We start from the raw sequence: 26,141 nt of genomic DNA, 5'->3' as shown, positions 1-26,141 counted from the left end.
ACAACTAGAGGAAGCCTGTGTGCAGCAATGAAGACCCACTGCAGCCAAAATTAAATAAATTAAAAGAAAAATTCCTCCACGTCTTTTCAAAAAAAACAAAAAACAAACTCCTCACCCATTCCACCACTCTACATTACGTATTGTCTTAATCTTTTGAGCAAACGCAGCTGAAAGTTTACATAATTTCCACAATGTACCGGTCTTTACAGCTATTAGCTAACAGTCGGTATTCAAATTCTAGGATATGACGTTCCCTTTCTAGCTAAGTCCTCCCAGGATGACTGCCCAACAGGCTCTTCTTTGTGAGGGGCCGTTTCCTACATCAGCACCGATGTGAAGGTGCCAGTGTGAAGACCACCTGCGGGGCACAGGGCAGTCAGAGAAAAACAAGGCGCAGTCCGTACCAGGAGGAGCGGGGGATGCGGGGGCCAGCAAGTCTGACGTATCCTAACGTGGGTAAGTTGCAAGGACAGCTCACCAAGTCAAAGCCCGGCCCCGAGGCTTGACCATCACAGTGCGTGCTCCAGGGGGTACCAGGGCAATGCTGCCGTGAGCACCCCACCCCAGGCCCACTGCCTGGAGGCAGGCTGGTTTTCCACATGAATATGAACATTTCACAAGCCCAGAAATGCAACACTTTGTGAAATGCTTATCATTTAGCAAAGGTCGATGACTCAGAACCGCCCTTTTCTTCATGAGGAATGAAGGCCATTTGGAAACTTAGATGACAAGAGTCAGCTGGCTTCTGACGGACCTGCTGGGTTCCACCATAGCCTCCTACTGCAATGCCCAGTGGCGGGGCCCAAGGGGACCTTAACCCTCCATGTAACCTACTGGGACTTCTTCCCCCCGCCCACACACACACAGGTAATTCTGAGTATCACCGGCTCCTTGCCACACAGAGAAATCTGACCTTTATCTTGGAAACGTATTTGGCTGCAAGATGAAAAACAGTAACCTGTAACTGTTATGAACTTACGGGAGCCTTCTTGTCGATGGGCTTGATGACAAACTTTTTGTCATTGAAAGAGATGTTCCTGATTTCGCTCCATGGGAAGCCAATCTTTGGGGTCAACCTAAGGTTAAAAAAAAAAGGCGGGAGAGTTAGATGGGTACTTGGATTGGCTAAGAAAGGTTTGTAAATCTATTCTTAATTTCTTTTAGCTTAATTTTAAAAAGTACAAAGCTAGCCCGAGAACCCTATTATGTAGTGTACATCATAACTGAGTGTACATCATAACTGAACAGTTGCCACCTGTGCTAGGTTAGCTGACAGGTGGGTGTCACTGAGGGTCAAGCTCTAGGAAGCCTTGATATGCTCCCACTGGCATTTGTCTTTCTCAGTTACTACGTCCAGTCACCCCGGCTTGTCATCTTGAGGTCAACTCTGATTCCTAACCAGGCACATCCTTTCATCCTTTGTTTGAAGTATCTCTCATGACCATCTTTTGCAATTCATTCCCACATCACCACCCTAACCCCACCTCTCACATGCCAGCAGCCTAACCAACCAAGTTCCTTCTGTTGCCTACAGAACCCTACTTCCAGTCTGCTTGTCTGATTAATGTCCCTTTTGGTCAATCCATTCCCCTCCTGAAAAATGTCAACACTGCCGCCCCAATACCCCACCCCCGGTTTCTACAGGATGAAATCCACAGTCCTTAACTTCGCATCCAACAGCCTTCTAACCTAGACCCAGCTGCCTGGTTCAGCCCATCCTTTCAACACAGGGTTCACTGCCGCCCCTCGCACGGAAGGGCCTCCCTCCTCCCTCCCCCACCACTCCCAGACGTGCACCATCAGGCCAGCTCACTCTCCCTTTCAGCCGCCTTTCCCTTTCCCCTCTCAACCAACTTTCCCTTTCCCCTCTCAACCAACGTGCAGTCCCTTATGCTACACAAACTATTCTTGTTATTTAAATTACTGCATTATTATTTAGTTCTTTGAAAACCAGGCAGGTGAGCAGTCTGATGGCAAAGACCACACCTTATGTTTCCTGTACATGCTAACACCCAGGGCAGCTGTTCACCAGTGGAAAAGGAAAGGGCTGGTATGGTTCAAGTCCAAGGTTTCCTTACCGTGTTGTTGTCTGTTTCTCCCTTCAGAAAACTGTTAGCATTTGCTTAATATATTAGGTGCTCTAATGTTGGGTGCATGTATATTCACAATTGTTATATCTTCTTGATGAGCTGAGGGCTTGGTATACGGATTCTGCCCCTCTAGTTCTCATCTTGGTGATGCACGCTCTCCTGGCTGGTCAGACACCTTCCCATGTCATCCTCCAAGTTCCAAGAGAGCTCTCAGATCACACACCCTAACAGTAGCCCCACTACTGTCCTACTTAATCACTACTAGTCCACTACTGGCCGAAACTCCGGATTTTTAATTAGCATTTCTGGGAAAGCTTATGGTATGACTTCAAGACCACATTGCTCTACTTACCTCATAATTTCCACCCTCTTCTTCATCTCCTCCACCCTATTCTTTCAACACATTTACCATGGATGCCATTCCAGAAGCAACTTTTCAGAGATGCTGCCATGAAAAACGGTCCTTGCCATGAGCCTTGCCATGAGAAACTTCCCATTTAGAAAAGAGCAGGAGTGGGGAGGACTCTACTGCCTACCGACATGTTTAAATAAAAACTGATGGGCAATGTAGGTCCTGTTATGACAACACAAGCCAGGTCAAGGCAGTGGGCGTGGCCTCTGAAGGCCGGGAGTGGGCACCTAAGCCCGACAGGCTTCTGGGACCCAACAGTCAGGGCACTGGCCAGGCTGTGGTTCTAAGTGTCCAATCTTTTTGATATACATCCTTTTTTTAGTTTTGTCCTATAGGATCACCAATGCCCGTTGAAATACATCTGGTTAACATGCTTCACAGCACTCAAAAAAGCATGCAGGGAGTTTGTTCAGTTATTTTATCTCCCACTGTATATGGGAGATACACACACACACACACACACACACACACACACACACACACACACATTGTTTGAAGAAGTAATTTTGTATATAGGTGTCTGAGCACTGGAAAGGAACTCAGGATGTCACCTGGTCCTGCCACGGACGTAACCTCTATCCTTACGTGGAAAGGCCGTAAAAGAGAGACATCGGGTAGGCACTTGTTGCTTCAGAACACTTTCCTCCAAAACACAAGGCCAGCGTGCTGGGCAGAGCAGAAGAGCCAGGAACCAGCAGCTGCTCAGCTCTCGGCCACGCAGGCAGCACGGTGGGCCCAGCTTCCAACGCAACGATCTGTTCTCTGCCTCCTAGTTCTATACGAGTCTCTCAAAATAGCTTCTAACCCAGAAAACTTGGACCTTCAGGCTAGACAGACATCTTTCTCTCAAGGGTTGGGCATCCTGTCACCACGGCTTCCAGCTTCTTCTTTCTGCTGTACCTGCAAAGTTTGTCTTTTTTTAACACTCTGAAACGTCGTATAACAATTTATAGCCCCATAAGCAGGACTGCAGTATCGAAAGATGAGGACTAAACATGAAAATTATGACTCACCCCTAAGTTAAAGAACCTCCTTTTATTCTTGACCACAGTTGGCAGATTAAAGTCTTACAAGGACTTCTTTCTTTTTTTTTTTTTTGAGTTCACTCAGAGGACACAAACAGAGAAGGACCCACAGAGAAGATTTCTAAAGGATTTATAAGTCACAAATTTTAAAAGTGTAATTCTCGAAAGATTGGGGACCAGAGCTCTTTGGAGAAACAGCCGATTCCAGGGCTGGAGCACCTGGAGGTACCAGTATGTAGGAAGTGCCTTGAAAATAATGGGGTCAGGAGGGCCCAGGAGCCACTCAGAGGGGCTCCGAAAAGCAAATCTCAAACGATGTTAGCTACAAAATAACAGTATAGATTATGGCCCACAGAAGAAAACACATATTAACATACGTAACTAAACAGTAAGTGGAGAAATTGGTTCCTTATAGAATTCCATTAATATGTGTAAATAGAATGGTTTTTTTAAAAAAAATCACCATTTCTCAAATATTACAATAACTGCTTCATGCAAGTCTCATCAATGGATGCAGAATTAATAGATGAAGTTTAACAAACAGGATATTCACATAGTTTCAAAGACTCTCCCCTAAATACACTTGTCCGTTACGAAGGGGAGGTGAGTAACTTTGCAGAGAAGCCTGGCCAATGCCACCTTGACCCGAGATCAAAGTCAACACCAGAAGCAGGATGTTCCGACACCACATGCTGCCTGCAAGGGTGCGACAGCACTTCTGTCAGATTCATGCCCAAAGCGCAAACCTCAGATCTTATCACGGGAAGGTATGAGACTGATCCAAGGTGAGGGATTTTCTAAAGAGTCAATGGTCAGTGCTCTTCACAAGTGTCAAGGCTGTGCTAGACAGACGGACAGACTTTGGGACTGTCCCAGATGGGAGGAGACTGGGGAGTGTGACAATTAAATGTAGGTGGGATTCCAGGCAGATCCTGGGGCAGGAAAGGGACACTGGTGGACAACTGATAAGACCGTTAAGGGCATCATGTATCAAGGTGACCATGCTGATTGTGTTTATGTTAAGGTGTTGACATCTGGGGAAGCTGCGGAAGGGCACATGGGAATTCTTTGTACCTACTATTTTTGGAAACTTTTTAAAGTCTGAAATGATTTCAAAATGAAGGGTTAAAACATTTACATTCAAAATGCGCGGCAGAGAGTGAGGACGATGCTCCGCCTCTCGACAGGAGCCTGGATTTCACAGGCGTGTGTCTGTCTAACGTCAGCAAAGGAACACTCAGAATTGTGCATTTTGTTATAATTAAATTTTACATCAAAAGAAAATCAAAACATACTGAGCTCTAGCGAACAGTATGCAATTTTGGGGGAAGTATACCGATGCCTGCAATTTACTCTGCAACGTGGGGGCAGCCAGCGGGGCGGAGGGCCATGAAATGAGGACGGGGAGGGGCGTGACAAGGTCCGTGGCGACATGCTGATGGGAGGCTGCTCGTGGCCACGGGCACGTGGGCTTCACTGTGAAATGCTTTTCATTTTGCAGTGTTTTGAAAGTTTTCACTGAAGAGTTTAGAAAGGTCTGGGGTGGGGGGATGGGCTGCAGATCATGGCATGCCTCACGGAGGGGGAAGAACAGAGACAGAGAAGAGCTGCCAGGCGCCCCCCCCCCCCCCCCCCCCCCCCCCGGAGGCCGTGGCAGTGATAACGGAGATAAGCAACAGCGGCTGAAGCTCTTCCCACACTTCCTTGTGGAAGAAAAGGCGCTTAAGCGGAGGGGGCGGGGGGCGCGCCTGGGCCTCCGCTCCTGCCCCCACCCTCTGCAGGGCAGGCCCGTCAGAAAACTCTCCCCACAGGCGCCCTTCCTGCCACCCGCCCAGCCACACTAAGAAGCCACCATGGCTTCTCCTCAGGCCCTCCCCGCACGTGTCCAGCCTCTCTTCTCGGCCAGTCTGAGCTGGGCTTCTAAACGTCCCCCAGAGGTGGTCTAACCGGAGTCCTCGCAGCGGCAAACTTCTGTAAGAAACTAAGTTATTCAAAAATTCTGTCTGTTCCGCGTTCAAGTTAGGGTACCAAGGACAGAAAGGAGAGGATGGTCTGACAGCTGTGACCCGACGTATTTGTTAAAACAAAGCACACACAGATCCGAGAATCGCCTTCTGCTCTCCTCTGCGATACAGGTTAAGCCACTGACGGTAAGGCACGAAGACGTAACCGCCCCCGCGCCCGCCAAAGAAATCTGCCTGTGAGCATAATTTTAGAAACTGGAAAAAAAGAATGTACTTAAATGGTTGAAACATCATTTCTAATGCCAATAAAATAGAAATGTAAATCAGAATACATGATTTGCAACGCCGGGGAAGGAATGTAAGGGAAAAGACACTTGGCCTTCATTTCGCCCCCTCCTGGTCTACAGCCCTTTCCCAGCATCCTCCCTGCTGCAGCCCTGGGCCCGTGGCACATTCAGAAACTCCTCCGGACAGAAGGACTAGGGGAGTGAGCCCTGGGAGGGACGAAGCCGGGGGAGAAGCGTGCTTGCAAAGCACTGAAGAATCTGGGGCAGGATCAGCTCCTCTAGTTTTTGTTGTGGCCTGAGGATGCCGGGTAGGGTTATAACACAGCTCATCTCAACTTTTTCTGTCCCACGCTGACGGCAGCGTGCGGGGAAGCTGCCTAATTCCTCCCTCTCGATGTTCTCTCCTCTTCAGATCTAAGGGTTTACAGAAAGGAAGACAAATGCTTCCTGTCCTACATGCTCCCAACTTGACTGTTATACGTACAATGAAAAAGGGACCCCAAGAGACTTTTTTCTTTGGGGAGAAGACCCTTTTGAGAGGTTGCCCGTTTCACAGCTAAGCTGGGGGAGGGGAGGAGAGCGGAGGCAGGACTGGAAGAGCCAAGCTGCTCGGAGTTTCACTCGGGATTTGCGTGGGTGAGGGAAGTCACAAGTTGACAGCACGTCCCTGCCTCTGGCTCTACCTGGCAGCTTGAAAAACCTGTTCGGAAGCCCCGGCCTTGGCTACGTCACAAGATCTGCTCATTCAGGAAGGCGGTTTCCCATGTATACTCCCACGAGGCCGCGGTGCTCCCTGCTGACCAGCTCCCGCCCTCCAGCCCAGGGGCCTCCACAAGAACTAGGGCTGGTTTCCCGAGTCCCTGACTGATGCAGACTGTTTCTGCCTGTCCACAGCACTGGGTCTAGCACGCCGGGGAAGGAGCAAACCAGGAGTCCCCAGTAACTCACTTCGGGGTCCTCAGGCGAGTCCCTGACCCTCTGCTAAGCACGCCACGTCCTAAGTGTAACTGGATTCGTCCGACTGGCACCGCGCCTCCCGGCGGAGACGCTCTCCTCCACCCACTCTGGGCGTGCGGTGGAGGGGCTGGAACGCCAGGCACCGGTCCCCACCCCAGGGGAAATGGGTCTGGACTGTGGGTCCTGGCCAGAGCGCCTGTGGCCGGGATTATGGTGGACTCTGTACAGGTTATCGTGTGTCAGAAGCGGCGCTGCTGCCCTCAAGAACGTCAGGGTAGGGGTGGGAACCTGGGACCTGGGGGAGCCAAGAGCAGGTGAGACAGGTGAGCTGCCACTCCAAGCCCAAGGAACAGGGAACCGCCGCGGAAAACTTGTCCTTGCCGAATCAGAATGATTTGTGTGTGTGTGTGTGTGTGTGTGTGTGTGTCTTGGCAGGAAAAAGGCATCTGCGCAGAACTGGTAACCACAGGAATGGGCAAAGGAAGCCGGGGGAGGCCAGCCTGCCTGCACTGAACTGCAGCAGGGCCCACTCCACAAACTAACACACTGAGGCAATCGGGTACCTCCTGCAGGTTCAGAGGATTTAGCCAGACTGTCCGCACAGAAAGGCTACTACCGTGTGCAGAATCTCAAGGTCCCTGATAGCACCATAAATATTCTGGGTCGGATCAGCACACACCTCAAGCCGCCCAGCACTGCTGGCTGGTGGCCATGGGCGTGCTGGTACCTACAGGCAGCTGGGGCGGCCTCACAGGAAGGGGCGGGAGTTGGCTTTCCTGCAGCTCTTGTTCTTTCACAAGCTCCAAAGTCCATGAGGTCACGGACCGGTGTGGTCCACCTGCTGGGCCCCTCGGCACGTGCTACACGTGCTAATGATGAACAGGCTAAGAGAGGAATAACGCACACCTCTGAACCGACCTCCGCCATGGCCACGTCACAGTCGCGAAGCTCTTAAGCGTCAGACACTGGGCCAGTAAGTTGCTAAATGCTCTGAAAAGAACCCACACGCACACCTGCCATTTTCTCCATGGTTTCCAGGCCTGATGCCCCACCAACTAAAGAGAATATAAAGTTCAACTCACTTATCATCTTTCTCATAAATATTTAGTCCAAGGGCATCAACTCCAAGCCAAAGGTCTGTTCCTTTCTTATTTTTTATCTCAAAATAGTTGATCCCATACATTTCCAGGTCCTGGGCAATCTTCAGATACTCCAACATAGCACTGTCTCTGGGTGGGGAGAACAAACATTGGCATCGTCGTCAGCGTGCACCCCGCGCTCAACAGTTACACCGTCACCGGGATCTGAAACGTAGTGCATCATGGAGGACGGGCTGACGGCCAGGTGCCTCCGTCCCTCTGCCGGCCTGTGCCCCAAGTGGGCGCCCAGCCATCCTGGACACTGACCACGGGCGTACGTCACGTGTCAGGAAAGAACCAAACTGGCTCGTGCTGCCCACTCTGGACACAGAGGGCTTCCCTTGGAAATTCTATCACCGGGCACGACCTCTCTCTCTCTGTGGCCCACACCGTGCTTCAGGGAGCCCACCGTCTGCCTCACTTGGGGCCACTGCTTGGGTTTTGAGTTATTTCTCTCCACAGAAGATGTTCGGGTCAGGCAGGAAACTCTAAGGACACAAAGTCTCTGAGGCCCAAACTGCAAATGAACTTCTGAGGACGGGACATCATGCCAAGAGCTGCTGCCAGTGCCCGAGAGGAGGATTCTAGGACAGGCATCTGGCCGCTCCGTTCTCACCCACCGCAGGTCCCACTCCGACCCTCTCCACACCTCGCTGGTGCTCCTTTATTAGCAAGTGTTTCTCACTTGGGATCTTTTTTTTTTTTTTTACATTTACAACCTTTTGAAGGCAACCACCTTATGGACGATGAACGAATCAGCACCTCTGTGACAGGGAAAAGAAAATGCCTGGTGGGCTGCGAGCAATGCTCCGGCCCCCTTGACTAAAATGAAGAGTTTCAGACACAAGCTTTTCTTTCCTCTGAAACAAGGAGGGGAGAAGGCTGGAGGGACTGAAGGTGTAAACCAAACCACTTCTGCCCTGGTGGCAGTGGGGAGGAACAGCTGGCTTCGTTTGGGAAGAAACCTCACCAGCAGCTCCTTACCTTCCCTGCCCCTCTAGGCACGGCTCCGAGCGAGTCACCTGAAGGACCCGAGTCCCCTGCAAAGAAGACCGGCTCCCAGCCCAGCACTCACTTGAGCATCCCGCGGTGCTCGGCGTGCCACACCTGGATCCGGTCCTCCCACTGGTCCCTGGTGAGCTTGTGCTGGTCCATGACTCTGGATCGCAAAGGAAGAGGGCACAGAGCCGTCACCCCAGAGGGCCGGGAGCAGCGTGCGACCGGCCACTGAGCACCCTCACACAGACCCTGACTGTTCTTTCAAATAAAACCATCTACTTCCTAAGATGCGGCATTTCTATTTATGACAATTAACAGCCTGGACGATTCAGAACCTGGAATGAGACAGACCCAGTCTTGCTGGAAACACTTTTAAAAGGTGTTTTATTTTAAGTGGCCTCTCCTTCCAAAAGAGGTAATTTATGTGACCGCCAGTAAATAAAAAGATTGAACAGGGGCCGGTTTACCATATACACCAGGGAGAGCTAAGATGGTTCCGCTCCGGCACCTGCGGCTCCTGTGAGGAGGGCCCCCTCCCCTGCTGAGTCCCTCTGTCGCAGAGGCCACTCCAGGGTCCACCGAGGGGTGGCAGGGCCTGCGGAAGGCCAGCCCGTGACTGCAGACAGAGTCCCCAGCCTGCAGAACACTCGCCCTCCACAAAGCCCTTCTGCCTCCCGACCCTCCCTGACACGACGCTTGCACGCGGGCCCGGCCCCCGCCGGCTCACCTTTGGGGGATCAGCCGCTCGGAGCCAAGGTACCCGGACTTGTGCAGCTCCTTGCCGTAGTCCCCGAACTTGGCCTGCACAGCGTAGGAGCCCAGGAGCACCGCCGTCTCGGGCGGGCAGTAAATCTCATCGCTGAGAATCCCCTCCTTCACTTGCAGGAAGAAAAGCTTCTGGGTGATGTCCTGGATGAGCTCCTCGGACACGTCTTCGGGGTAGAACTTGGCCCGGAACTTGAACTGCAGAGGGTTCTCCTTTCTGACCTCCTGGGCGGACACCTGGGCGGCAGAGGCCAAACCTCACTGCAAGTTCAAAAGACAAAGACCTGCCTTCCCAACACAGGTTTTAACCACTGACTCAAAAGCATCCTTCAGGCCAGTTTTCAGAAGATAGTGTTTGTTCTGAAAGTCACCTTTTTAGCATGGAAGACAGAAGGCCAGTGAGAGTCCTGTTACACCCTCACACTAGCCCCAGCCCCAGCCTTGGTTTTCTGGGGGCGATGCTATCAACTCCAGGGGACTGCCTGAGTGACCCGTGAATCTGGCCTCTGTCCACATGGCCAGGCCAGCCCTGGACCATGAGCTCACTCTCAGTAATTCCTCACGCCCCCCACCCCCTTCCATGCCTCCAATCACCCTCCTGATCGGTCCAGTAATATGGGAGGGAAAGCAGGAGTTGGAGAAAAGAGAGAAACTGTCTGGAGAAAACACATTTAGCTTACTGCTTTTCTTTGTAATTGTTAATGCAATTATCCAGTCTTTGGAGTTGAAACTCTTATCACAGGTTCAAACAGAGCAATAACAGATTCTTACAAAACAGTGGATGATTCATGGTTTATAAGATTAACAATCTCATTGGAAAAAAAAAAAAAAACAAAAGCTAAGGTCAACTAAAAGCTGAGCAATTAAGCATCACACACTCCAATAAGGGAGCAGTAAGGAGAAATGCCAGGATCTCATTTCCAGCAACTACCTCCATTTACTGGAAACCTGCAACCTCTCTGTCTTTAAAAACTTTTACACAAATAGAAAGGAACACAAAACCAAAGACAGAGTTTCAATGTCAACAGAGTAGACCAAACCCAATTAATAGCCTGTAAATAGTTAACACGACTTACTTTTTTATCAAGTTTCAACCAGGTAGGAAATCCTTTATTATCTACATACTGGAGGCCAAAGTACCACACTTCCCGAAGGCCGATGGTCTTAACCACCTGTGTGAAAGAGACGGGGGAGGGGGGCGAAACAGTCATGAGGAACTCTCTGGATGGCAGTGGCCCTGGGCTGCCACCATCACACGGTGCAGCAGAGCTGCCAGGAGAGCGAGGCGCCAGCTTAGACGCCGCGGGCAGGCCTCCGCTACACCGTCTGTTACTAAGACGTGAACCATTTACTTTTCTTTTTTTTTTTGGCCACACTGTGCAGCTTGTGGAATCTTAGCTCCCTGACCAGGGATTGAACCCAGAACCCTGCAGTGAAAGCACCAAGTCCTAACCACTGGACCGCCAGGGAAGTCCCTGAACCATTTACTTTTAATATAAATTTGAGCAGATTTAGGGTTAACTTTAAATCTTATAAAATGTCACCCCTACTCCTCTGTCCTCCATTATGCGTTTCTGAGTAAAGACAGCTAGGTGGGCCACAGGGAATGGGCCGTAACCCAGGTACACCCACCGGTAAAAGTGTGTGTGTGTCACAGGTGTGACTGCACCTGTCGGGGAGCCCACATGAAAAAGGGGCTGAAAGACACCAACGTGAAGCAGAGCCTCCCCTGGATGCCCGTCTCTGCTCCTCGGCAGCTGGCTGGGCCTCCGCTCAGTGGGGTCAGGGCAGCCGCGGTCCCGGGAAAGTATAGAAGGCGGCGGGCAACAAGCTTCCAGGGAAGGGGGGGAGTGCTCAGCTTCACGCATGCCAAGGGGCGACGAGCACTTTCAACCTCCAGAAACGTGAAATTCTGATACAGGAAGGTGGAATTCAGCCCTAGGTCACAGTGCGTTTCACGTTTTTAAAATTCTCTCCAGTACTAGGACAAAAGTCTCCTGTGGTCCATTACACTGACAGCCCCACGATGGTTACTCTTGTGTCTTGAAGTCAAAAAGCAACTTGCCGTGGACACTTGTTGAATACTGTCAAAACTCTGCCGCATAGTTTTAAATTCCATGACATATAATGTTAAGCCTTTAAAAAAAAGGTTACTATTCTTCAAATATATGGCTTCTATCATATTTAAGGGGAAAGAGGGATGTACACACTAGAAATGAAAATCAGGTATCTGGAGCACTTACAATAAAAACTGAAACACCAAACAAAGTCTGCCTTGAGCCTGTCTCTGCACTGGCCTGGGCTGTGGGGCCAGATGCTTGCGGAGCTCCCGAGTCTCCGTTTACTACAGGCCAGGGAATGACCTGCTCATTCACTCCCTTCACTCACCCAAAAAAGGGGAGGAGGGACTAGACCCGAGTCCTCATCACGAAGCGACAGGAAGGCAGTTTTGACTCTTACCAGAGCTCTCCCCGCAAGTCTGGTGAAGCCCCAGTTCTGCTTTTCGTGGTAGCCAAGTATAGAGGAAGCTGACTGAAAGACCAGGTTTTCTATACCCAATCCTGCTAGTTTCCTAAACCTCCATCTCAACATCTGGATACGAAACCTGCCTCGCCTTCCTCTGCGGGCTGTCCAAAGCCGCACAAGAAAGCCCCATGTACAGAAGCCACTCTACCTCTCCTTCCACTCCATCCACCCAGCTGCAGCCTTAGCCTGGGTCTGACCGGCGTGAAACCATTTCCTGTCCACTTGACTTCCCTGCCCCGTGCCTGTCAGACCCTCGCTGATCTTCAGACTCCTCTTCTCCATCTGCTCCGATGTGGCCGGTCCCCCTTCACGGAGCCGATCAGACTGGAGCCGTGGACTTGACCCGGGTCCCTCACTCTCTCGGTGGAAGCCTGTCCCTGGGTTCCCTGATCTGCCACCCATCTTTACGTATGACTCTTCCGTCTACTTCCAGGACAACTGTCCTCAACGTGTTTCAAAGCCCTACTTCTCTCCCTACGGCTCCCCCAAAACAACAAAACAGAAGTAAACAACCTTCCTTTCTGCAGTCCATTCTAAAAACTGACCTGTCAGTCCTCTCTGCGAGGGAAACCCAGCATTCCTAGAAAAATACAATCACTGTTCTCTCTAATGTCCCTACCTCAGCCTAAAGCCGACACACAGCACGCAAGCCACGCCTGGACGGGTGTGGGGGCCATTCCTTCATCTATGCCTCTGTGGTGTTTTATTTTTATTATTTTATTTATTTATTTATTTATGTATTTAAATTTTTGGCTGCGTTGGGTCTTCGTTGCTGCGCACGGGCTTTCTCTAGTTGCGACGAGCGGGGGCTACTCTTCGTGGCGCTGTGCGGGCTTCTCACTGCGGTGGCTTCTCTTGTTGTGGAGCACGGGCTCTAGGCGCGCGGACTTCAGTACCTGTGGCACTCGGGCTCCGCAGTTGCGGCTCGCGGGCTCTAGAGCGCAGGCTCAGTAGTTGTGGCACACATGCTTCAGTGGTTGTGGCACGTGGGCTCAGTAGTTGCAGCTCGCGGGCTCTAGAGCACAGGCTCGGTAGTTGTGGTGCACGGGCTTAGCTGCTCCGCGGCATGTGGGATCTTCCCTGACCAGGGCTTGAACTTGTGTCCCCTGCATTGGCAGGTGGATTCTTAACCACTGTGCCACCAGGGAAGCCCCTCTGTGTTGTTTTAAATGGCACGTTTTGCGAAAGGCAAAGGCAGGGATGTGTCTACTTAAGTCAGTCTCAAGCGACAGCTGGAAAATACTATTGATACTTTCTGGTGATGAAAACAGTGAGCAGAGAGTCACGTGGCAGGAACTCCTTTCTCAGCACGTCGGCAGCTGCAGTAGTGGGGAAGCACCATGGCCCCGCCCGGCCTCTGCGATGGTCTCTGTGAGGGCCTCCGTCACCTCGGAGCCCTGGACTAGAATCTAGTCACAGACGAAGCAACAGCACTGGGACAGGGGCTGGGGGACAGCTACTGCTGAGGAGACTCAAGTGACAGAGGGGGTAGGAGAGAATCGGACAGACTAACTACCTTCCAAGTCTCCTTCAACCGATGCCAGTTAAGGACCACATTTCAGTGACTGGCAGCTGGGCCCGTGGATGAGCTTCCGAGACCTAGAAGCGCATCAGGTGGAGCAGCAGAGAAAGGACGCAGAGCCCCGCGCAGCCCGCAGCCCCTCCCGGATGTCCGTTCAGGAGGAAACATGCCCGGCGTGGCGGAGGGGCGCCGGCCCACGTGCGCCGACGGGGCCTGAGCATCCCCGCCTCACCGCACCACGGCGGAGGCATGAACAAGCGGATCTTCAAAGAGCGAGGTGCAACTGGGGTCAAGGCTGTGGAGACGGCCTTTCCTGCCAGGCCTCTGTGTCCACAGTTCTACCACAGACCGAGTCATGTTCCGCTGACCCACGAGCGGTTCCAGGAGCGGTTCCACAGGTCCGCTCCAGCCTCAAGTCCTCAGATTACAGGGTATTTCACAACAGGAACACACAATACTGAAAAAAATTCCAACACTAACTCTGGTGACTGAGGGGCACGCTAGCTGCAGGCAGTGCTGACCCGAGCCCCCGCTTCCTCCCCGTCCGTGCTCTCACCACTGCCCCCATATGGTGCCAGGATTTTCTTTCAGGAGAAACCCTTCGATTTCCACCCCAAGTCCAGTCCCGCCCCAGGCAGTAAATGTCTTTATCGTTATCAGGTGAGGCACGGCCAGGGAATGGCCTCAAAATCACAGCACAGGGAGAGCGGAGGCTGCCTTCGACCCCTCCGCTGAGGTGTGAGCCCCCAGGCCCTGCTCACTGGCTTGGGGAAATTAACCTGCTGGGTGCTGGCTTTGGGGATGAAAGGGAGAGCCCATCAGGCCCAGGGTGAGTCACCTATAGTTTCTACATTTGCCAGGACTCCGCTCCACTTTCCAGTTTGGTGCTGGGATGCAGAGCATGGCTTGGCCGACCGGCGGGGCCTCTCAGGAAGGCCGCCGACGGTGCAGGTGCCTGTGAACGCACACCCTGCCCCGGCGCCCTACTGGGTCCTCAGTCCCAGAGCAGAATTTACAAAGCCCAGAAAGGTAGCTCTCGCTCTGTCTAAAGCTTGGAACCGTTGCATGGAAGAGTTATCACGGCCCTCACGGTGGTGCACCGCGCTTATTAGAACTCTGCGTCACCTTCAGCTTCCATGAAGAGAGGGGCAGGAGCGCGGCTGGGCTGTTACCTGGCTGGAGGGAAGGGTGTGTGCTGACCTCCGAGGGGCTCAGGACTCTGCGGCTGCAGGGAGTGCTGGAGAGAGGCCGCCTGGCCCCATGCTGTCCTCCACTGCACCCCGGCCGCGAACCAGATGGCAGGAAACGGCCAGGGGGACCGTGGAGACCCCAGCGGGAGAGGCGGCAGCCAGAGCTCTCGGGTGAGGCTCCGGCTCGTGAAGACTGCACGGCGCCCCTTCTCCTCGGGACTGCGAACAGGGGCCCCCCGGGGAGAGTGTTTACGGCAGCTGAACCCCGCTGGCAGGGTCTGCTCCACAGCGAGAAGCTAGCAGCCAACCAAGGTAGTAAATACGCTCGGCAAAGTGATTCCGATGCTGCAAACACTCTTTTCTACCTGGGAACCCGCTCTCTCAAGTTCACAGAAACCAACCTGATCGAAAAGCTGTTTTCCTGTTGTATTTGGCTGGATGGCGAACTCCAGCTCCGCGTCCATGGTGGTAACTCGGACGTTGATCTAGAAAACAGAATGGGACACATTACACTTAACCGGGTGTTTTTAATAATCTCCGAGTGCCCCACCTGAACTCAACGGTCCTGGGCAACGTGGTGAGAGTATGTCCCTCCTCCGCACCCATTCTCATACCTGTCACCACACACAGACACACACCCCCAACCCCAAAACACACACCACACGCCCCCAGCTCTGTGCCTGCGCGTGCAGTCTGGATCCAAATGTGTGCCCTCGTGGCTTTAATAAAGCACAGGCACGCTCAGGTCTGAGCTGTTTTTCTACAAAATACTTTGATAACTGTCAACATATTTTCCATACACCGTCTCACATTTTGGCCCCACGACAGCTAAGTGAAGCCGTTTCTGGGCATTCACACCAAGTCTGTAAGTGACGGGAGAGGACAGAGGAGGGTCTGTGCACCATGCTGCCAGCAACTTCAGAAACCACCTCGACAGTGAAGAGAGAAAGGGCGAAATGGTCACAGACACATCGGAGAGAACAGAATACTATGTAGTAATCTGAAAAGGTAATTATGAAGACAGTGGGAACATGGAAGCATTACTAGCATAGTAAGGTCACAAGGTGGTAGTGATGGGAAGGCCTGAAAAAATGTCTCTAATAGTGCCATATTGGTGGTTTAAGGAAATTTATTTCAAGGTCATTTTCCAATTTATCGCTTGAAAAAACCCAGAATTTGCTAGCATATGGAAAACATGCAAATCTAGCTACCTTATATCACGGTCCCAAAGGAAAATAACACAGCAGCTATAATGCTTAACATTAAGAAATGCTTGCTTCTCACTATTTTTCACGTGAAATATATAAATAGCTGGATAGACATATATTCCAAATTCGTCCTAACACAGACAGAAATGTAACGAGGACACAGACTGACTGACTGTAGTTATTATTTAAAAAAATTTATTTATTTAATTTTTGGCTGCGTTGGGTCTTAGCTGCGGCCACGCAGGATCTTCCTTGCAGCATGCAGGATCTTTTGTTGCAGCGTGCGGGCTTCTCTCTCTAGTTGTGGCTCGTGTGCTCAGTAGTTGCGGCGCATGGGCTTAGTTGCCGTGCAGCATGTGGGATCTTAGTTCCCCAACCAGGGATTGAACCCGTGTCCCCTACATCGGAAGGCAGATTCTTAACCGCTGGACCACCAGGGAAGTCCCCTAAATGTATTATTTAGCTTCCTGATATAAGAACTAAAAAGTGGCGAGTTCCGAACGTGTTGTCATGCCTTGGCTGGATACTTAAGACTCTGTCTAAGTTGAACAAAAATTAGTCTTTACAAATCATTTTTCCCCTAACACTCAAGACTGTGATGATTGAAAGATACTTTGACACACATACAGCCTGTCTTAAAGGTTCTCTGACTGATATAACATATAGAGAAGTCAGGCATAATTTTCCAGATTTTAATAAACGTTTCCTCTCCAATCACAAGTCTACAAATTAAAGAACTGAAGTTTACTGAGAAGACTAGGCACGTTTTGGATTCTTCAAGTTTATTAAAATATAAAAACCTAAGTTTCTTCCTTTTCCTGCCAGCAATAATTTAAAGAAATCACAAAATGGCTGCTACAATGCAAGTCTCTCTCAATTACGGTTCCAAGGGCACATGAGAGAGATGTGAGAAGCAGCCCCAAAGTCAAATACTCTGTAACAAACGCAGCTCCAAATTAAATTACACTCATAAGCCCACAATGAATGTCACACTCGAAACTGAAGTGGAGGGACGCGGGGCTGACAAATGCTGGGCCTCAGATACGCTCTTCTTTCTCTGTTACCTACTGATTCAGAAACTGAACCACCAAACAGTGTGTACCAAATGCCACTACCCTGGTTAAGGTGCGTATAAGAGACCAGAGGTTCACGCGTAGGAGATTTCAGACTCTAACTCCTACATCTCGATCACCTCTAAATTTGAGGACCAAGAAAAAAATGTCACCTCTGGAAACCAATGCTAATAATTAACATAAAAAAGTGACCGTCACACTATTTTTAACCATTTTGCAAACTCATTAACAGGAATTTAGAAAAAAACTATTTTAAGGTTCTGAGCTGGTTCATATTTGACTCAAAGTTCACACAACTCTCTGAAAAAGCAAAGAACCCGCAAAATGAATACTTTTGCTGAGATTAGATGTAACAAGCCAGTAGTATGTAGAAAGTGAACTTTCTTAAAAATTAAGTGGATTGGGAAGGTCTGCGCAACCCACAAAAACTGCACCTCCCATCACAGGCACTTAAAATGACCATCAGGGCTTCCCTGGTGGCGCACTGGTTAAGAATCCGCCTGCCAATGCAGGGGACACGGGTTCGAGCCCTGGTCCGGGAAGATCCCATATGCCATGGAGCAACTAAGCCCATGTGCCACAACTACTGAACCTGCGCTCTAGAGTCTGAGAGCCACAACTACTGAGCCCACGTGCCGCCAACTACTGAAGCTCGTGCTCCGCAATAAGAGAAGCCACCGCAATGAAAAAAGGCCACGCACCGCAATGAAGAGTAGCCCTCGCTCGCCGCAACTACAGAAAAGCCCGCGTGCAGCAACAAAGACCCAACACAGCCAAAAATAAGCAAAAAAAAAAGACCATCAGCAGCTCCTGTGAGACATTCCGCCAAGCTTCACTTGCTCTGGTCTTTCCAGGGACTTCCTTCCCTGAGCTGCAACACCCAGGCAATCCTGCAGTCTGGTGTATGGCCGCAAACAAAGGGGTCAGGCCAGCGATCAGGCTAAGCTCTTCGGGCTGCAGTCACAGGCACGGCTGGGACCAGTGTCGGGAGGCAGACAGCCTTCCCCTCCGCTGTGCCCACCAGCCCCGTCGGAAAGAGCAACGCCCAGCTCTGATCTGGGGAGGCACCAAAATGTTCATTTTCAGACACCCCCTAAAATTACAAAAGCAAGGTGATTTTAATCAATATATGTGTATTTCATTTACAGTGCATGGTCTACAATCTTGGGACCCAGGTTGAGACGGGAGAACTCGTGAAAGCTAAACACTTGAATGAACAGCACGTTAATGATCTCCAGCCCAGCTGCCCCGCAGGACTGCGCGCGTGTCCCTTGACCAGTCGTCACCCTACGCGTGTCTCTAATGGGGTCGGGGGTGAAATGCTATTCTGGGCCAGCACGAGTGTTCCTTCTGCGAGACTACCTCAAGGACTGCAGGATGTTTAGCATCCCCGAGCCCACCCACTAAACACCAGGCATCCCCAGTCCTCTAAAAGTACCCCCAACACACACACGCACCCCAAAATGCCCTCTGGATACAGGGGATGCTCCTACCCTGACTGAGGATCGCAGCACGGCACTGCCTAAATCAGCAGCATGTTAAGCTGGTCCATGTTTAGAAAGACTACTAAGATTCTTTTAAACTTTACAGATCTGTAATAATGTACTGAGATACAGCATAAACTTCCATCAAAGTTTAAGATGGAGCATTTACTCAGACGACAGGACCATTTATATTCATGTTTTGGTCCACTTAGCCAGGGGCTTTAGAAGAAATCAGGCTTTGGCATATTAAGGAAACATACCTAAATCCTAACTCTCCTTTTTATTATCCTGTTAGGTTTCCTTGGTAATCAATTGGGTTTTTTTGTTTTGTTTTGTTTTACAATATGTGGTTTTATTTATTTATTTATTTATGGCTGTGTTCTGTCTTTGTTTCTGTGTGAGGGCCTTCTCTAGTTGCGGCAAGCGGGGGCCACTCTTCATCGCGGTGCACGGGCCTCTCACTATCGCGGCCTCTCTTGTTGCGAAGCACAGGCTCCAGACGCGCAGGTTCAGCAGTTGTGGCTCACGGGCCCAGCTGCTCCGCAGCATGTGGGATCCTCCCAGAGCAGGGCTCGAACCCGTGTCCCCTGCATTGGCAGGCAGATTCTCAACCACTGCGCCACCAGGGAAGCCCCTCAATTGTTTTTAGGGAACTCAATGTGTACCTGGAAAAAGCTAGCACTCGTGTTTGCAGTGGTGTCACAGAAATAAAGTGGGATGACGTGGTTGTGCACGATAAGTGTGAGAATGGTCCCACGAAAAGCTGGAGGTCCAGGGTGAAACGTATCACCACACAAACCCAAACCACGTGCAAAGGCTGGAGAAAAGCACATGGTTTGCGATTTTTATTGTCTTCGTATTTCCCCCTAGATCACACACTTTTCTCAAAGGCAATATTCTCTGAAGGCAGCAAAATCACATAGTAACGTGCGGTACAGGTGTGTACAGTATGCAGTTAGTCATTTAAAATCTACCCACCAAAAGGGCAATGTTTATGCCAGGCTGGTCAAAATACTGAAACCCTTTCTAACATTCTGCTCTGTTTGGTGGGGGCAGTGGTGATAAAAGTTTAATTCTGCCCATGTACCCCAACCCATTACGTACACACAGAGAGCCATGTGGTTGGTGTAGATGATAATTTAGTAATTCATGTCTCTCCTCCAAATGCTACTCCTTTTGAAGCTATGGCACAAAGCTGTAGTTACAGTTCCAAAATGAATCTAAAAGGAATCTAAAAGGAACCAGACATAATCATAGTCCACTATTTATAATGGAAATTCATAAGTTTCAGTATGAGAGTTACATTAGCACTCTACGGATTTAAAATAACAAGGTTTTTTTTTTTAAAAACAGCTACATACTGGGTCAGAATTTTAGAGTAAGATAATGTATCCTAGACACAAAACTTGGTATTGAAGGTGTCTGAACCCCTTGAGGAAAATGAGGTTTTTAGTGAGTATTTGTGTGTTTTTCACACTGACCATATTCAGCAGAAAAATCTTTCTTCTTTTTTGCCTCTGATAGTAGCCAGCTTAGCAGGAGTTTTCATTTCAATAAGAGAGGTAGGTTTCTGATCTATTACTAAAATATCAGTATATGCAAGAGACAAATGCCTAAAAACAAAAATAGCAATGAATTTCGTCTTATTTCTAAAACAAGAACTAATGAAACTAGCCAGTAAAGCTTCTTAAATTTAAGCAAAACACCAGGCACTTTTCTTTTTCATGAATATAATGACTGGTGTTTCACAGGTATTTGCACCAGGCCACTTAACTATATAATGCGTATCTCGTTTAATATCAGGATTCAACACATAAACCCACCTACCTTTGCCTTAGTTAATGAAGATGATGAACACCTAATTGTAATACTCCCTAATTTCCTTCTGCTTAATAATCTACCCTTTTAAAAATGCTATTTGCTATTCTCATTATGGGTTAGCTCAGCTCAAAACTACCATCAACAGGCTGAGGAACCATAATAGCTTTCACCTTCTGCTCCCAGCCCACTCCAGCAGGTCGGCACCGTGCATGCCTTCGAGGCACCAATCAGTGCCTCCTGGGGGGGGGGGGCGGCCTGCCGCTTACGACTTAAATAGGTGGCCCTCAAATAGATGCCACACACCCCAGTCCTTCAGGACTAACCATTAGAATCCCCAGAGCAGCTTCTCAAACACCTGAGTTTCTGGGCCTCAACCCAAGAACCTGTATTTTTTAAAAGCCACTCAAATGATTTTGAGGACCAGCCAGATTCACTGACCCCTGGAACAGTGGGCGAGAGCCTGGGAGCCCTGAGGCCCCATGGCACGGTGACCTGTGAAGGTCTTCCTCCCTGGGGCCTCAGCTCTCTGATCTGCAAAGAGAGGGTCTGGGTTAGATGACCTGAGTCCTTTCCAGCTCTGAAATGCTCGGTCTGAAGTCCAAAGGCCCAAGGTGAGATGCAATCGGAGCTAGAGCTGTGCACATGCAGAGGGAATGGGAAGGTTCATGAGAAAATAAGTAACTACATGCCACTATTACGAGCCGGCTGGGAGGCTGTTTTCATGGACAAAGGAAAAGCTCACACCTGTTTTCACATTTCCAAGGACAGGGATGTAACTCTCTAACCAGACACAGAGGATAGTACAGGTTTTATTGCTCCAATGCAACTGACAGCTCTTTTTCCAATAAAAAAGGGAATTAAAGGTGTTAAACCCCAAGCTGTTTTTTAAAAATGTAAGTTCAATAACAATTCACCCTATTAAAATCAAATGAATCCACCGTCCCAGCTTTGCTGGGCAATCACGGGACACAGGCCTGACAGCAGGCGGTGGGCAGGATCGCCTCCGGGCCTAGCCCCAGTCTGAAGGAGGCACTCCCAGCTCCTTTATAAAATGGAAATGACTCTATCTGTAAGGGATCTTCTAACATTCTGTAGCTTAATTATAGGAGTGGCTTCTGACACCATCCAAATCACTGGCTGTGTAGTTTCTGCAAAATTATCTGAATTTAAAGAGAGAGGGACAAAGCATGGTGGGTGGGAAAGCAGTATTTTCGGGTCACACAGGTTAAGGTTCTCTATTTCTTTTTCTTTCTTTCTTTCTTTAACTGAAAGGCTCTGAGAGTCTTTGCTGTATTAATGCAAATTGTGAAATTCCAAGATGGTGCCTCAGTCTAGGTCTCCCAGATTCTTCTGCCTACAGGTTTTTTCCCATGGAATATCCCAAAGGACCAGTATTTTTCAGAATACACTTTGGAAGAACATGATTTTTGAGTCTTCTCGGTTTCATTTTATCAAATTGGTATCTAAAAGGCCTTCTAAATGTCTAAGAGATGTAGAAAAGATACTGAGTTGACAATAAAATACTGTATTTTACTTCTAACCCATGTATGATTGCTGAATTTTTGGCTGTCAAATTATCTCACTCATTTTCCTCATTTTGGTAAATAAATCTAGTCCTGCAGTTTTTCCTTTGAGAAATGTCTACTTCCTCCTGAACTACTTTAAACTTCATGTAAGAAAACCACCCGCCCCCATCACACTGTTTACAGAATAAATTCACACCATACTAAACACCAAGGCAGGAGGGAAAAGTTCAAGACCAGTTCTTCCACAAACTTTACAGACAAGCAGCCGTTTTACATCTTCTTAGACTAACCAGGTTTAGGTAATTTTAGTAGCCAGGACACTGCAGGGGAAATAAAAGTTTGCAGTGATTTTCCTATGTACGCGGAATCAGGAAAACCATGAAAGGGAAATTCAAAGAGTAACGTCTGAATGCTTGAATTGCAGGCAGTGGATTCAGTGATGACAGATTAATCCCTGTATTATCACACCTGCATTTACTCAAAAATTAGTCTGAGGAGAACTATCTAAGCACCGCCAGGATTACACTGAGAGCTTGACCTTTCGCGGTCATTTAAAGTGGCCGTGCTGTTTCCCAACATTCCAGCCTCTTCTGCAGGTGCCACTTCAGCAACTTCTGCAGCTTTCAAATATCTGGGTAAGACCTTTCAAATACTTCGAGAGGCTCTGACAGGAAGTAGTATGGTAAACTTTCTCCCACAAATGGGGGAAGAAACGCAGGGGAGTATGATGAGGAAAAATTCGCACAACTGAAATGAATTATAAAACCTTCTTCAGATGCTACTTGGTTCACTTAATTGAATAATTAGAGACATTGTATTTTGATTTTCATCATTGAGTCATTACTCTTTACAGCAGCTTTGTTGAAATACAACTTACATCCCATAAAATTCACCCATTTTAAAATATGCAACTGAGTGGCCTTTAGCAACTTCACAGAGTTATGCAACCAATCCCACTATCTAATTTTAGAACATTTCATCACCGCAAAAAGAAACCCCATGCCCACTGCCAGTCACTCCCATAACTCCTTCCCCCCAACCCTGGCAACCAAGAATCTACTTTGTGTCTCCACAGATTTCCCTATTTTGGACATTTCATAGAAACAGAATCATACACTATGTGGGCTTTGGTGACTTGCTTCTGTCACTTAACGTGTTTTCAAGATTTATCCAGGTTGCAGCATGCATCAGCCCTTCGTTCCTTTTTTTTACCGCCAAGTAATACTCCCCCATCTGGATGTCTCACTTTGTCTCTATCTACCTTCACTGCTGATGGACATTTGCGTTGAGGATCTTGCTACTTTCTGTGCTGCTTTAGTGATTATAAATATGAAACAGCTGGAAAACAAGTCATTTGAACTAGACTATGGTCAATTTGGTATTCAAATTGATAAGAAAACAATGTTAGGGGCAAACGAAGATGAAAGAAAATGAATTTTTTAAAACTAAAATTCAACTTCAGTTCACTGTTTCATTTAAGTTGTGAGTAAAAATATGCTACGTTCTCAGGAAGAAGGTGCCACAGCTGCTAAACAAACCGCTGTGACCACAGCAGGAAACACGTCTCCTCCAGGTGCACACTTGCGCTCCCCTGAGGCCAGCAGTCATTCCAGCCGCAGGAACTGTAGTCAGCCTCTTCCGTTAACAAACCAGGAGCCAGCTCGGGGCAGAGGGGAGAGCCCAGGCTCTTGTAAATTTTGAGCAGCAAACTGAGTCTTGTTTCACATTTAACTCCAATTGGTGCCGAACTCGTCATCGCCCAGCACCCAATTAAAGTACCAAAAAAAATTTTTTTTAACGGAACGCTATCTTTGAATTTCGCTTTCTTGGACGAACATTAACCCCTCCAGAGCCCTGTTCACTGCGGCAATACCAGACAGGCTTCATGAAGGCTGGTGTCTGTTAGCAAGTGCACAGGAAGCATGGCCAGCCACACCTCATATGCTACTCTCCCCAGGCCCTCAGTGCTCCTCAAACTTGAACACACAAAAGAATTACCTGGAGAGCTTGTTGAAACAGTTTCCTGGGCCCCAGGCCCAGAGATTCTGACTCAGGAGGTTGGGATGGGCCCATCCATCTTCAGCTCCTCCCATCTCATAAGCAAGGCCACACCCACACAGACCCTGCCCTCAGGGAAAGAGGCTAGGCTAGGATCCTGAACAAGCAAACGGCCACAACTCCTTCTGGCAAGATTAACGTATGCACTGCTACTATTTATACTCCATTATGTGAAATACTTTTACTAGACTTTCGTTCAGTACTAGACCTAAACTTGCAGACAGGTTTTTCTTAATGAAACTGTATCTCTACAGAGGGATGCCAATTTTTGTACTCTTTGGATCCTGATCTCCTTATCTTTAAGATAAAAATCAGTCTCATGAACATACTGCAGCTCAATAAATCACAGCATTAGCGATGACACACAGTGGTCATTTACAAATAATAATCACCCTCTGTAAAACATTACCAGTAACTCAGCAAACCTTAATCAGCTTAATGTAGAAATGCAGACCTGTGAATTTAGCCAATTTAGGAGGCGAAGTTGGAAAGCCCCAAGGGCAATGGATTTTTTGCTTTTTAGCTCTTCTCTGTCCCTATCACTAACCCTTTACAGGCTGTCACCGTAATGGCTAATAGAGATAAGTTTGTTTCCATCTATTAAACAAAATGTTTGTCTTAGTTAAATGTGCAACACTGCTCCCAGTAACACTGTTTATATAAACAACAAAATTCCATGAAAATAGTTGCCATTAAAAATCCAATGACCATAGTTCACATCGTTATAGTTTCTAATAAGCACGCAGTTCTTTAGAAGTGTCCAACTTCTAAAGTGGACACTTTAGTGTGTCCACTTTAAAGTGTCCTTTCTATTCAAGAAAGGCAGCTGAGAAAACACCCTGTTGTACACCATTCTTTTAAGCATGGAGAGGTCAAAATAAAAACCAATGTCAAAATATTAAAACACTATACGGAGAGAAGACAAGTAAAATAGAAATGTGGTTCTTAAAACACAACCTTTCATTAACTGGAGTCAAGTCCGTAGTAACCTGATAACTGACTGTACTGGCAAAGACATCAACTCTGCTGTCAGTCAGGAGGGAGGCATCGGTCTTTCTAAAATGCTGCCAACAACAGCAGTATCCACATGTCACCGGGTGCCTGAAGGCAAGCTGGCCTCAAAGTTAGAAACTTCAGGGGTACATGCGTAAGCTCAAGCTCTTAACACGACTTCTTGAGGTTTACTGACCTTCAGAGAAGGTGTGAATAACAGTATATCTTACTAATAACGCTATGGCAAACCTGACCACCAATGGATAATAACTTTTTAAAATTAGTCCTTTTTTTTTTTTTTTGCGGTACGCGGGCCTCTCACTGTTGTGGCCCTTCCCGCCGCGGAGCACAGGCTCCGGACGCGCAGGCTCAGCGGCCATGGCTCACGGGCCCAGCCGCTCCGTGGCACGTGGGATCTTCCCGGACCGGGGCACGAACCCACGTCCCCTGCATCGGCAGGCAAACTCTCAACCACTGCGCCACCAGGGAAGCCCTAGTCTTCTTTTTTGAGGTTAAAGAAGAAACTGAGTGAAGGTGAAGAAAATGGCTTGTTAGGCTTAGGAAAAATTATCAAATGCCAAAGAAAACTGGCCATCTAGCTCCACAAATCTTGCAAAAAGTCTACGGAATTAATCAGAACACAAAGTGCCAGGCGATGCAGTAAGAATTCTGCGCACCACCATTTTGTCTGTAGCACAGCCAACCAAGACAGATGGGCAGCACAGACACAAACTCATATTCTAATCAAGTATTCATATAACTGTACAATCCCAGGATAATAAATACACCAGCCTTTTATTGCCTAGTAATAGGAATAATAAAACCATCGAATGTTAGGGCTGACAAGAGTCCACTCGAGACAACTCCTAAGGAGGTCGAAGTGCTGGCCCGCAGTTCCTGTTATCCGCACTTCCCAGGAGTCACGGACCGGTGCTATGCCCGGGGCTACGGAGTCCGCAAAGTCACCGAGAAGGCGGGGGGGGGGGGGGGCCCTGTGTCGGCCGCTCCCAGCCTCCCTCCCGCTGTCCATCTCAGAGCTCCAGATACTCCAACCCCTGTGGCTGTGGTCGCTCCCCCAGCAGGAAAATTCAAGCTCTGCGAC

The 26,141-nt window shown here is 48.9% G+C and overlaps 1 protein-coding gene across 2 annotated transcripts in view; it reads right to left on the bottom strand.

Annotated features, from left to right (window-relative positions):
• EZR (ezrin) overlaps positions 1 to 26,141 on the bottom strand; it is a 49,024-nt gene that overhangs the window by 8,692 nt on the left and 14,191 nt on the right. For both annotated transcript variants that reach the window (XM_027082286.1, XM_027082296.1), the window contains 6 exons: positions 15,278 to 15,361; positions 10,715 to 10,810; positions 9,601 to 9,875; positions 8,950 to 9,033; positions 7,818 to 7,964; positions 980 to 1,076 (listed from right to left, as the gene is read on the bottom strand). In XM_027082286.1, the coding sequence (XP_026938087.1) occupies positions 980 to 1,076; positions 7,818 to 7,964; positions 8,950 to 9,033; positions 9,601 to 9,875; positions 10,715 to 10,810; positions 15,278 to 15,361 (783 nt within the window). The remainder of the gene's footprint in view (positions 1 to 979; positions 1,077 to 7,817; positions 7,965 to 8,949; positions 9,034 to 9,600; positions 9,876 to 10,714; positions 10,811 to 15,277; positions 15,362 to 26,141) is intronic.

This window comes from Aethalodelphis obliquidens, unplaced genomic scaffold (genome assembly GCF_003676395.1).
Source record: "Aethalodelphis obliquidens isolate GAN/ISIS:26980383/991018 unplaced genomic scaffold, ASM367639v1 scaffold3, whole genome shotgun sequence".
Classification (NCBI taxonomy): Eukaryota; Metazoa; Chordata; class Mammalia; order Artiodactyla; family Delphinidae; genus Aethalodelphis; species Aethalodelphis obliquidens.
Note: the sequence above shows the minus strand (reverse complement) of the source record. Positions and strands in the feature narration are given on the sequence as shown.